The 13,983-nt window shown below is 48.5% G+C and overlaps 1 protein-coding gene across 7 annotated transcripts in view; it reads right to left on the bottom strand.

The window, feature by feature from the left end:
* The window catches only part of FANCA (FA complementation group A), a 152,757-nt gene that overhangs the window by 77,101 nt on the left and 61,673 nt on the right, over window positions 1–13,983 (bottom strand). For all 7 annotated transcript variants that reach the window (XM_078865653.1, XM_078865652.1, XM_078865650.1 and 4 more), the window contains 7 exons: window positions 11,565–11,630; window positions 10,920–11,008; window positions 9,304–9,364; window positions 8,307–8,356; window positions 5,021–5,106; window positions 1,957–2,070; window positions 20–126 (listed from right to left, as the gene is read on the bottom strand). In XM_078865653.1, the coding sequence (XP_078721779.1) occupies window positions 20–126; window positions 1,957–2,070; window positions 5,021–5,106; window positions 8,307–8,356; window positions 9,304–9,364; window positions 10,920–11,008; window positions 11,565–11,630 (573 nt within the window). The remainder of the gene's footprint in view (window positions 1–19; window positions 127–1,956; window positions 2,071–5,020; window positions 5,107–8,306; window positions 8,357–9,303; window positions 9,365–10,919; window positions 11,009–11,564; window positions 11,631–13,983) is intronic.

Raw genomic sequence — 13,983 nt, forward strand, 5'->3', positions numbered from 1 at the left:
TGCGGTGCCCATTGCCCACCTGAAGGTGCTCCTTGGCAACGGGGCCCAGGCGGAGCTCCCGGGGAGGATCGGCCCCATGCAGCTCCCGCAGGTACTCCTCCACACGCAGCACGAGATGTGACACTGCTGCTCGCGTGCAACATCACGGAAAGCACCACGATACAGCACCACGACGCAGCACCATGTTACACCACTAAGTTACAGCACCACTATACACACCACTATACACACCACTATACAGAACCACGACGCAGCACCACGACGCAGCACCACTATACACCCCACTACGTTACACCACTACACACACCACTATACAGCACTATGTTACACCACTAAGTTACAGCACCACGATACATCACCACTATACACCCCACTACGTTACACCACTACACACACAACTATACAGCACCACTATACACCTCACGACGCAGTACCACTATACACACCACTACATTACATCACTACACACACCACGATACAGCACCACGACGCAGCACCATGTTACACTACTAAGTTACAGCACCACTATACACCCCACTATACACACCACTATACACACCACTATACAGAACCACGATACACACCCCACTACATTACAGCCCCACTATACAGAGCACTATACACACCACTACACAGCACCACATTGCAGCACTACACATCATCACATTACAGCACTATACAGCACCAGGTTATAACGAGAGAATACCGTACATCTCTGGAAAGCTTATTGAGCTACGTGGTCAAAGAAGACATTGAGTAGCATAGGGGGGTCCAGTGGACATCCCTGTTGCACCCCAAGGTGAACAGAAAATGGCTCTGATACCCAGCCACACAACTTTATTCGGGCCTGCCCACAATACTGCATTTCCCAGTGGGTCTTACTTGGCATTGATCAATGGCATACACGAAATATTTATTTAATTTTACCAGGTACAGACCATTGAGCTACATAGCTCTTTTCAGAAGCGACCTGGCTATCACAAATGATAGCCCAATGAAGTGGCTTATCATCATGTGGAAATGTATATCAGCCAAATACTATAATACATGATTGTGAGCAGAGGGTCTGCAACTCAGAAAGCACGAAGAATAACCCATAGCCATGGTCTATACACAAATACATACAGAGATCCTCCACATAGCCTTCCAACACTGTTGAGGCAAGGTGCTGCTAAATGTATGTACAACTTCTTTCACACCGTACGTAGCCAACCGTGCTAATTAGGTGCAGGGGAAGGTCAACAAACGGAACACAAAAAGCAGTTGTAAAGAAATTAGTGCTCCATCTATATTTAAAAGTGTCTTGGTCTCCCCAGCGCTGACGTTCACACACCACACTAAGTACCCATTAAAGGCTGAGTCAACCTATGGGAGGCGCAGGATCAGTTCATATATATAGGTCACTCAAGAGTGGTCAGGCGCAGGAATCAATCATGGGTCGCCAAGTTCCTAGCAGAGTGGGGCAACTACTGCACCACCACTAACCACCACAAGGATAAACAATTCCCCACAATGGAAATAAACAAAGACAAAGATCCCCCGTGTAGCCTTCACAGACTGTTGGGGCAAGTGCTGTAAGCGAGCACCTATGAAGGCCGGCACGGCACACGAGGGGGTGGGTGGCCAGCACCACGCCCGAACCCCTTTGTCTTCCCAGTGGCGATGTTTACACACCGCAGCAGGTACTCATTTGAGGCTGAGTCGACCTGGGGGAGGCCCAGGACCGATTCAGATAATTATCACTGGTGTTGGCTGTAAGCGGGAATCGAACTCGGGTCGATGGGTTCGTAGCACAGCGCGCGAACCGCTACACTACTGCTCCCCACCCAATGCAAAAAAAACGCACACACACGGGCACGCACACACACATGCACACACCCACATGCACACACACACACACATGCACACACACACATGCACGCACACGCACACACGCACACGGGCATGGGTGCTGACCATCCTGTGTGTCCGGGCTCCTGGCTGCAAGGGAGGCGACAGAGGGGAGTGACTCCAGGCTCTGCCGCACGACGTCCATCGGTTCAGAGGGAACTCCTCCCACGGGCAACGTGTCTGTGACAAAAACAACATCAGCACCAAGGTAAATCACAAAAACTCACTCGCATACAACTCAATACTCCTCATGTCGTATGGCAAGGTAAACATTGAAACAGACGTGTACATCGAAGTCATTAAGCCTTTGTGGAGGCTTGGTGGATATTGGCGATACTGCTTCGCGAATAGGCGGTGTTGGACAGTGTTGGATTATGTGATCCATGATCTAGCTTTGATGACTGCGGACTGATCTTCGTTTTCCCATTTGATGGAGGAGGTGACAGCATCTGCCACGCCATGTTCTGCACTGATTTAAGGCTGAGCACTGAACCATGGAAAGAGGTTGTTCGTGATGAGTGCGTTGCTCTACAATTCACGCCACTGTTCCTTCAGGCAACTGCGAGATGAGCAGGGGTGGGAGGGGGTTTGGAAGCTCCTGGTGGATAGGTAAGTTCCAGATCGTCCAGGATGCACTGGGTATATTCAGCAGGTCTGGGCATCTCTTTGGTTCTGATACAGGTGGATTAATTCGGCCCAGTGTGGGGCAAGCATTGCACGGGGGTTAATCAAACATCCTGCTTGCGGTGCCCATTGCAGAGTTGAGTTGTGGATCCAAGGGCTTTGCGAGTGTACAGGGGATCAGTGCTCTGTGGTTGAATAGACCAGCAGCGCCAATGCCGCTGCTGTGCGTGCATTTGCGCCCCCCCCCCCCCCCACCATGTGGTGCCCGCTCGGTCTCTCTGTGAGACTCAACCCAGACCATGGGGTTTGTTGAAGGCCCCTTTGAGGTGGCTTCTGAAGCTGCGGCTTCTATTCAGTCTGAGGTGTTTTGGGCTGGCTTCACGTTTTACCTTCCGCCCATAATAAGGTCACTGTCAAGCGGATGGCAGCCTTGTCGTTCAGATGGGAAGGTGTTGCCAGTCTTGACCATGTTGGAGAGTGGCATCCGGGGTCTTGAGGTCGCCTGTGAGAGTGTGGCCGATGGGAGACTAGTGGCTGTTGTTGTGCCTTGGACTGTACCACAAGTGCAATGTCGTCCGCATAAATTAATATACGGGATGCCGTCCTGATGATGCTGCTCGTGATTACGTTGAAAAGCAGTGGGGAGTGAGCACAGAGCCTTGCTGGAGGACATTGTTGAATGTCATTGCTCTGCTGGCCTCTATATATAGATGCACGCAATACAGTACCAGCAATTTTTCGAGTAAGACTCCGATGAAATGTACGGTTTTACTGGCATTTGATGAGCCTAGATACTTTAGCTACGTTGCCACACTGTGTCATCACAGACAGATGATAAATCCATTCATACCACGGCTGTTTTCTGTTTCCATCGAAAACCAGCCTCAACTTGGCTTGTGAGAGCAAGGATCTGGTCACAGCTACTAACAGGCTGGCTTAAAACCGGCGAGTTTCTTCGGGCCAGAAGCGCCTTCTACAAAGGGTTACTTGCGGTGGAGAGGAGTGAGATGGGTTGATAACTGGTGGTATTGTCTAGTAGTTGTTCCGGACTGCAGGATGGCAAGGACGATGTCCTCCTCCTCATACGTGCTGGGGATCCCCATGCTAATCGGTGGATGACTGTGAAGAGATCTACCCAGCCACTATCTTTGCTTTGGTTCACATATTTTTGGAGAAACTTTGGGTAAATCCCAATCCGGGCCAAGCAGCTCTCTGCTTCTTGGTGACCGATATTGTCACGTTGTGGAGTTCAACGGCCCCCAGATGTCACCGTAATGTTCAGGCTTTGCAGCTGAAGTGCACAAAGTCAAAAGTTTCCACATTTCTCATGCCACCTTTCCAATCGGGTAGTCGAATGTTCATTGGAGCGTGGCCACTCTTCTTTCCAAACTCCTTCAGGAGTCTTTACAACACTGGAAGCCAGCATGGGCTGTAGAGTGTTCCTCAACTCACTCGAGATAACATTGGTGGTATTGGCCTTCAGTGCTTCAACTAACTGGTTACATTTCTCGATTTAAAGCTTTCGTGACTGCAGGGATTCATCTTCTTGGTTCTTTCGGTAAAGTCACGTAGAAGGGAAGTAATAAAATAATAAAAATAAAACATAATAAAATAAAATAATTCTCACGACGTTTCGGCTACAATGCAAGCAGCTGTCTTCAGGTGAAGAATGAGACACTACCAAGCTAGGAGCTTATATTTAAGCTGGGTTGCAGGTGGAAGAGCGCCTTAACAAAATTAATGTGCATATCAAGAGGAATTTAGCATATTCATGGGAAATGCGTAGGAGGTGGGTGGGTGGGTTTCATAGTCATATTATGCCCATGCATTATGCAGGACCAGCAGCACCAAGGGAGGGTGCAGGGAGTAGCATTAATTCGTTTCGCATTAGAAGAAGTTACAGCAGCAGATGTTAGTGTAAATGCGTTTGGTATTACCTTAGAGTCGCGGCATCTCTTCAGGAAGGTGAGAGACTCGATTAGCTGAGCCTTCTTATCACGGAGCTTGTTGAAGGATCTCAAAGTTATGTGGAAACCCTCCCCGTAGAGGCGGTTAAATTTCGATTTAAAGCTTTCGTGACTGCAGGGATTCATCTTCTTGGTTCTTTCGGTAAAGTCACTCCCCACGCTCGCCATCCCGCTCCCCACGCTCGCCATCCCGCTCCCCACGCTCGCCATCCCGCTCCCCACGCTCGCCATCCCGCTCCCCACGCTCGCCATCCCGCTCTCCACGCTCGCCATCCCGCTCCCCACGCTCGCCATCCCGCTCCCCACGCTCGCCATCCCTCTCCCCACGCTCGCCATCCCGCTCCCCACGCTCGCCATCCCACTCCACCCGCTCGCCATCCCGCTCCCCACGCTCGCCATCCCGCTCCCCACACTCGCCATCCCGCTCACCACGCTCGCCATCCCGCTCACCACGCTCGCCATCCCACTCCCCACGCTTGCCATCCCACTCCACCCGCTCGCCAATCCTCTGCCGTAATTGCCCCACTGCTTGTACTCACCCTGCTGCCCGTGCTGCTGCTGGATCTCGGCCATGCTGCATGCCTCCACGTAGGCTCTGAACATGTGGCTGGGAATCTTGTCGGCTCTGAGGGCGGGGGGCGGTAGGGTGTAAAGTGACCATACGGTCGCATCATCTCGCTTAACGAGAGAGACGTTCCGCGGGAACTGCTCGGTAAGCGAAAGCTCGTTAAACGATCGTCGTTTTCCCACCGACTCACTCTCCCCCCCTCATGTTAAAAGCTGAGCCAGCTACGTTTAAGCCCCCAACATTCTCCACTCTTGAACATCTTCTTGGAACACAAGAAATACAAATGACTGTATTATTTTAAAATAAAGTAACACCACATTTAGCACTTACAACACATGAAGAACCAGTGCAAGATCCCCCGTATAGCCTGAACAGATTGTTGGGCCAAGTGCGAGCACCTATTAAGGCCGGTACTGCACACGAGGGGTGCGTGGCCAGCACCACGCCCGGCCGCCTTCATCTCACCAGTGGCGATGATGTTTACACACCGCACCAGGTACTCATTTGAGTCCGAGTCTTCCTAGGTGAGGCCCAGGACCTGTTCTGATAATCATCACCAGCATTGGCCCCGAGCGGGAATCGACTCGGGTCGCCAGGCTCGTAGCTCCGCGCGCTAACCGTTGTACCACCGCTCCCCACACACTCCCATTACGATGCTACCACGAGGCCCCCACCTGAATCATGGCACAGAACAGGAGACTGGTAAACAGCTGCGGGCCGTGGCGCGCTGTATTACGATACTGTAGCACTGTTATACCACAGCGTCCCCTGCCGCCACGGGATGCATTTGATCGTTGATCGAACAAATTTGGGCTATAATTTTTCATTGTTAGCGAATTCTCATAAAAAAGAAAAGAAAGCTCGTTAAGCAGGAAACGCCTGTGTTGTTATTTTGCACGTTTAGTCAGGAAAGCCTTACCGAGTCTCAACACTTGACTTAAAGCTTTCGTGACAGCATCATCGGGCAAATCGCCTGATGATGCTGGATGTAATTACCAGCGAAAGGTCATACTCAAATTGTAAATGTTGTGAATTCACTTTTCAACACACCGGTGGGCTGACCTAGTAACTATTTGTCTTTTTGTTTACGTGACAAATCCCTGACTGATTGGCCTTGTCGGGTGGTGGAGGGTTTCGACATATTTATACTTATGGAATGTAACCCAAAAACCTTGATTATGAACAGTACGTAAAATTCGTGATCTGATCCCATCTTGATTTAAAGCTTTCGCGACTGCAGGGATTCATCTTCTTGGTTCTTTCGGTAAAGTCACGTAGAAGGGATGTAATAAAATAATACAAATAAAACAGGTCCGTCGAGGCGACAGAGTCATTCAGACTCTGTCGCCTCGATGGACCTGGTTTTCACCTGAGGACGGCTGCTTGCGTTGTGGCCAAAACGTCGTGAGAATAATTTTATTATGTTTTATTTTTATGATTTTATTACTTCCCTTCTACGTGACTTTACCGAAAGAACCAAGAAGACTGATCCCATCTGTGAAGGTTAGGATTCCTGACATGCAATACCCTGGCATCTACAAACTAAGCTGTGTCTGCCGCAGCAGTTACATTGGGGAAACTAAGCGACATGTTTCGGACCGTGTTGGTGAGCATAAGGCAGATCTGAAACACGGTATGACCAACATGTCGGCCGTGGCTGATCAATGTTTTAATGCGGTGGGCTCACACGAAATTGATTTCTCTAAGATGAAGGTACTTTGTAAGCCCACTGGCTATCAACAAAGATTTGTTCTTGAATCCATCCATATATACAGACACAGACACAATTTCAACCGAGAGGATGGGTACAAACTCAGCAATCATTGGAAGGACGTCATAAACCAGTTTAAGTCGTAACTGGCTGTGATGTTTCTATCCTGCCACATTCCGATGTTAGTTTTTATTTCTTTTTTTATTTTTTCCCCGTGGCTTTGGCTCTCCGATTTTACATGAACATCTTAAATTTATCACACCTACATAGCCACACCTCCGCGCGCTCGCCATGGAGACCGCTCTCCGATTTTACATTAACATGCTAATCTCTCACATTAACATCACTAACCCCGCCCACTTCGTTTAAGACCCTTGGGCTACACCCAGTATTAATCCGTACCAAGTGCAAACAGTGAGGTCCCCCCTTCGGTTTACGATGCCATCGATTCACAATCCATATTTTCTATTTGCGATAATTTTCAACTCACGATGTTTTATATCATGCAGCCACCAATTTAGGCCAATCGAAATTCTCCTAAGTGGACTCAGCAGCAGACCTCAGCCAATCAGCGACCTGCCCTTTATTTGCATTTTGAGAGCAATTGGCTAGCTTACCAATGTTTAATGTGCGCTGCTTGGAAACAGCTCTCTATGAATACGTAAGCCATCTATTTTCTTAGCCTAAGGTAAGCATTTAAATTTTATGTTGTATTTATGCACATTTTTAAGCTCCATGTATTAATTATATATCCATTTGTATTAATAGGAATGCTTTAATATGTTCTTAAAACGTTTATTTATTAAAATTACGTGTTTAGATATTATAAACTATGTTTTTAGGGTGAAAATTATTACCTTCTGATCGTCTTCGAACAAATTAAGCCTTCACATCGTATTTCCTATAGTTTATTCCCGATCATTTTAATTAGCGATAGTTTTCGTGGAACCAATTAATACCGCTAACAAGAGACGACTGTAACAAGTACATGGTGGTATTTGCACTCGTGTAAAACCCTGGCTGCCCGGGCTCAGAGGGCAGCCAGGGTCCAGCTCGCTCATAGGTCCATGCTCAGCCTCAATGTCAATGAAAAGGTGCACAAAAACAAAACAGCAATCCCACGTTCAGTCAAGCGTATGCATATGTTAGTGTATTATTGAACAGACTAAACAATACAAAGCGAGGACGTGTCTGTGGGAGTGCGTTGAGGACTGCGGGGAGCGGAGGGTTAGTCCGCTGTGCTACAAACCCAGCAAGCCGGGTTCGATTCCCGCTCACGGCCACCATCAGTGATGAATATCTGAACCGATCCGGGGCGTCCCCAAACTCGACTCGGCCTCAAATGACTCCCTAGTCCGGGGTGTGTAAAAACTCCATGAATGAGTCGACAGGCATGTAGGTGACATGGTCATCCTGCATCTTAAGTGGACTGACTCGGCATCACAAATAACGTGCATTGCCATTAGCCATGCTATTAGCCTGGCTCGGTTCAGATGTATCAGCAGACAAGGGAGTCTATGTAGTAAATGTTCGCGATGGACCGCACCTCCTCATGGCCTCGATGAAGACCATGCGAACATCTGGGTCATCAGGAAGCTGTGACGGCAGCATACAGAAGAAACGCCATGAATAATAATCCAACACGACACCAACTTTGCTCCGTCTCAGCAGACTGTGGGTCAACATCGGGTCACAATTCCAAAGTGGACAAATGGTTAAGGTGCTCAGTGACAAATAAATATAATTTACAGCTGTTTTGAAGTGATAGGAAGCATGTCGCCATTGGCAAAGACGTGCATTGCAATGTACAAAAGCTATCTTCCTTATCTGGACCACCATTGCAAAATAATTGAATGTGTGGCCAATTTGTTAATCACACCCCTAACTCAAAACAGTTGAGAAATGGGGTCATCTAAATGTTCTTGTTGCGATTGGTTTTCTCATCGTTACAGATTATAATTAGACTGAAAACTAATTTCTTTAAAACTGCTTGTTGTGTTTAGTTTGTTGTCCTTCCCCTGCACCACCGATTAGCGCGGTTCGCTACGTACGGTGCCAAAGAATTTCGATTTAAAGCTTTTGTGACTGCAGGGATTCATCTTCTTGGTTCTTTCGGTAAAGTCACGTAGAATGGAAATAATAAAATAATATAATAAAACATAATAAGATAATTTTCACGACGTTTCGGCCACAACGCAACCAGCCGTCCTCAGGTGAAAACCAGGTCTGTCGAAACGTTGTGAAAATTATCTTATAATGTTTTATTTGATTATTTTCATTCTACGTGACTTTACCGAAAGAACCAAGAAGGTGCCAAAGAAGTTCAACATACACACAAAGTCATAGGCCGTACCCGGCACGCGAGCCTTAGAATCCCCCGCCCCTGGCCTGCAGTCACAGGGATGATGGAACTCGGGAACAGAAGCACATTGGTCAGGCGCCCCACGAGCATCGAGCCACAAGACCAGCCTTCTTTCCCAGCCTCACCAGAAACGAGTCCAACAAAGTCGCGACGGACCTCCGGACGCAACGGCTTAACTTACAGGGCGCGTTTTCAGCAGCGCTGGCAAGAAGCGCATCTGGAAATATGGCCTCCTGAAAATGCTGGAAACAAAATGAAGAACATTGATATGAGACAGACAGGGTGCTCTTGTAAGCACAATGCTTGAGAGAGAGAGAATTTTATATTGCTAACCCAAGTGGGACATGATAGTGATGTAAAGTGAAAAAACTGTGTGAAACATCGCTCTGCCAGAACCGAGACAACGTGTAATACAGCAAAGAACTTAACACAGAGTAAGTAGAACACAGCACTCATTACGTCTCGCATCACACAGCGCTCATCATCACATTACAGAAAATAGAACTCATCACACGTAGGCTTTCGCAACCAATATTATTCATAATAAAGGTTTTTGGGTTAGATTGCGTTATTTATAAATGTGTCGCAACCCTCCACCACCCGACACGGCCAATCAGTAAAAAATGTATCACGTTGACAAAAGACAAATAGTTCACTACTTTAACCCACCGGTGTGTTGAAGAGTGGATCCACAACATTTACAATTTTGAGTACGACGTTGTTTCGCTGGTAATAACATCCAGCATTATCGGGCGATTTGCCAGAATAGTGGTATGAATCCTTCGACCATCTGACACAGCCAAACTGGTTAAACAATCACGTGTGCAAGAAATTAATGGACCAATTATATATTTCGATTTAAAGCTTTCGTGACTGCAGGAATTCATCTTCTTGGTTCTTTCGGTAAAGTCACGTAAAAGGGAAATAATAAAATAATACAAATAAAACATAATAAAATCATTCTCACGACGTTTCGGCCACAACTCAAGCAGCCGTCCTCAGGTGAAGAACAGGTCTGTCGGGAAGACAGCGTCTATCTGTCTTCCCGACAGACCTTATTTTATTATTTCCCTTCTACGTGACTTTACCGAAAAAACCAAGAAGACGATTATATATTGTTTCAACTCACCAGTAATTTGATAAACAATTCTCACGATCAAATTAAGCAGAAATGATATTGTCTCCAAAAACAAAAGTGTTTGCGATGATTCCGAACAAAGATTATTGTTATATTTCAAAGATTAAACCGGTCCACAGTTGTCTCACTCGCCTGCCGAGGTTTAAAATGCAGCCAGAGTTGTTACTGCTTGGTCTAAAAGGTGGCTGTGTGCATGAAACGACAGTATGATGACAAAACAGAGTGTGCTGGGAGTACAAATCCTATGGTCACAATTGCACATTTTGCTTTCCAGAAGACACTTTTTGTAGGGTTGGTATTATTATTACTCCCTATATTAATTTATTACACGTATTTACCCATACAAGCGTCACTAAATCTGAAGACTATTTCAGGAGGGTCCTGCCACATTTTTTTGCAATGTGAAATCCCAATCGAATAATTGGACAGTGAGTTTTCAGAATTGAGACGATTGGCCAATTCCAGTTAGATTATGTTTATTTTTTACTCTAGGAAGAAACTGGAAAACCTGTAGGAAACCCATGCAAGAAAGAGAGAACATACAAACTCCACACAGAGAGGTGCTCAAGTTAGCAATCGAATCCAAGGCATGAGTGTCACTATTGTGCCACCATGTTGCCATATGGAGCCCTGACAGGAATGGGTGACCACGGACTCACCTCGCCTCCATGACACTAGACGGGATCTTTCCCGTGCGCTCAAATGCCACCAGCGTCTTCTCCACGTCATCCTCCATGCGATGGGCGCCCTGACAGACACACCACAGGAGTATGACACTACAACATCATCACACACTGCGTTGCTTTTTGTGTTCAGTTTGTTGTCCTTTCCCCGCACCTCTGATTATCACGGTTGGCTATGTACGGTGCAAAAGAGGTTCAACATACATTGATACAAACAGGAAAGACACTGCAGGTTTCTGCATCATAACCCACTCGGACATTAAAGTCACCGAACAGGATGACTATCCCGAGGGGCCACTTTAGCTAGCACCTATGACAGGAGGTCATAGACTCATCGGCCTTGTCTGTAACCCACCACTGATGTTCATCTTCGGTGGGGGCGTAAGTCACCACCACCAATTTTGCCTCCTGTTGATGGGGAGGCATATCTACGTATAGGAGTCTGTGTGTTCGTGTGTAGGAGTCTGTGTGTACATGTGTAGGAGTCTGTGTGCACAAGTGTACGAGTCTGTGTATACGTGTGTACGAGTCTGTGCGTACGTGTGTACGAGTCTGTGTGTACGTGTGGCTGTGGAGTGTGTGTGTAAGTCTGTGTAACTTGTGCTGCCGAAAGTTACCCACCGATCCGTCCTGCACGCGACGGTCCTCGACTGGGTCAGCGTAGAGGCCCATCTCCTCTATGGACTCCTGGAACCACACGGACGTGAAGCCAAAGAAGAGTGGGATGCTCCATAGGAGTTCACAACAACACAAAACAGAGGTGGTATGCAGCATTGCACGTACAACACCTCTCGGCCTTATGCAGACCACCCAGGTACAGAGAAATGAACGTGTGGCCACATTGTCATTTGGGCGACCAACTCAAAGAGTGGAGAAAATGTCACGGTCCCAACAGGCAGCAGGTTAACAAAGACCCAACTATGGACCCAGGTTCAACCTCATGAGGACACATCAAGGCAGTACAATCATCAATGTTCTGCACTACCATATGCATGTGGGAGCCCCATATATGTGTAGTGACATCGCTGGATGTCAACATGCTGTGGGGGCAGTACCGGCCCTAGAAGGGCACGGCGTGCAGTGTAGCAACATCGCCGGATACCACAATGTTGTGGGTGTAGTACCGGCTCTAGAGGGGCACGGTGTGCGCTGAATAATAGCGCTGGATGGCACCATGCTTTAAGTGCAGTGCCGGCCTTACAGGACAGGGTGTGTGGGTGCCGACCAAAGGATGAGGTTGTGTAAGGCCATGGCACTCTGGTTGACCCAGGAGGACACGTGACTGGTTAAGTTGACAAAGGGGGCCCCAAGTGGGGGCTAGGGGGTGGTCATGTGATTGGGACCCAGATCCTTCCCGAGGATTCTGGAAGGTGGATGTGGCCAAGGGCGGAGTCGGCCACGCCACAGAGAATACAAGCCGGGTCACGATAGGGACCAGGTTGTTGTTCATCCTGGAAGAAACCCTTAGTCTACTTTCTCCATTCAACGAGTCTCCAACAAGTAGACGCGGGCCGAAGCTGTTGGTCCCCGTCCATAGTAGCAGTTACGTTGTAACTAGTAACTTAGCCGGGTGGTAACCACCAGGCTAACTACACCAGTTACGTTGTAACTAGTGTAGTTAGCCGGGTGGTCACCACCTTAAGTTGTTATGCAGTTAAGGAGAAGTTACCCCGTGTGTTGGAACTGAATAAATGTGTCGTGAGTCCAACTGAGTCGCAGATGTTTCTCTTTAGAGGCAACACATTTATTATAACATCAACACGTTAACACAAAGGGGTAATTGCCCCTTTACCAGATACACCCTTGGGTGGTGACCACCCAGCTAACTGCCCTATACGGAGGAGTTACAGCTACGAAGGGTCTGACCCTAACTCGGGTCCCGGCCACGTGTTGATGCCTGTAGAGCTTCCAGCTTGTAGACGTGGAGCTTCCAGCTTGTAGGACGTAGAGCTTCAGCTTGTAGGACGTGGAGCTTCCAGCTTGTAGGACGTGGAGCTTCCAGCTTGCAGATATGGAGCTTCCAGCTTGTAGGATGTAGAGCGTCCAGCTTGTAGAATGCGGTGACCCCGGTCCCTCTCAGGGATCCACCTTATATCTTCCTGGTCGGGGCCGCTCTGCCCTCGGCCCCTTCCGCCTTCTCGAGCGTTCTAGCTTCCTCTCGATCCCCCTCGAGAGCTCTCCCTGGACACGTGATCACCCCCTTCTCTGTGGACACTCCGGATCATGTGTCTACGGGGTCAACCAGAGTGCCTGGGGCAACCCTGCCCCTGGCCCGACACTCTCCCACTCCCCCTTGTGGGAGCCCGCACTGCACGCTACGCGTTGTGCCCGCGCTATCCCAGCGCTCACCAAGCCCCACTAGGGCTGTTCTACGGGGTGTACGCGATGACGGTGCATCGCACGCCATGCTGTCCTAGAGCCGGCCTCACACAGCAACCCACCCCAGTGCTGTCCGCGGCGTAAGAACGTCACACAGTGACATCCCCGATGTCACTACAAACGTGTTGCATCCAAATCTACGTCTGCGACTCAGTTGAACCCACATTTCTCAACTCCCTTGAATTGATGATCTAAACTTCTAAATTACTACTTCGAGTCATGAGAGTTTGGCTTTGTGTGAGAGAAAAGCGGAGAAACCAGAGGGTACCAGGCATGCACAGGAGGGGGCCCACACTCAGAGATCCGCACAAGCAAGATTCAGGAATAGACACGCCTGTGCGTTCATCACCATGCCACCTGGCAACCCCAACACACTGCAGCAGCTGCTACTGGCAAGCAGCCTCCACGCGAACAACGAGCAGCTCGGCGAAACTGCTGGCCGTCGTGGCCGTGCAGAGTTAGCATCGTTTATCTCAAAGTGCAGTCCTGGGGGATGAATAAAAAGCAAAGTCACGGATAACCGCGACATCTCCCCTACTAAATTACACTGTGAGTGGCTGGGTGTGAGTGTGCAGGGTGGTGATGTGAGTGGTTGGGTGTGAGTGTGCAGGGTGACACCAAGTGGCTGGGTGTGAGTGTGCAGGGTGACACTGTGAGTGGC

Source organism: Lampetra fluviatilis, chromosome 20 (assembly GCF_964198595.1).
Source record: "Lampetra fluviatilis chromosome 20, kcLamFluv1.1, whole genome shotgun sequence".
NCBI classification, from domain to species: domain Eukaryota; kingdom Metazoa; phylum Chordata; class Hyperoartia; order Petromyzontiformes; family Petromyzontidae; genus Lampetra; species Lampetra fluviatilis.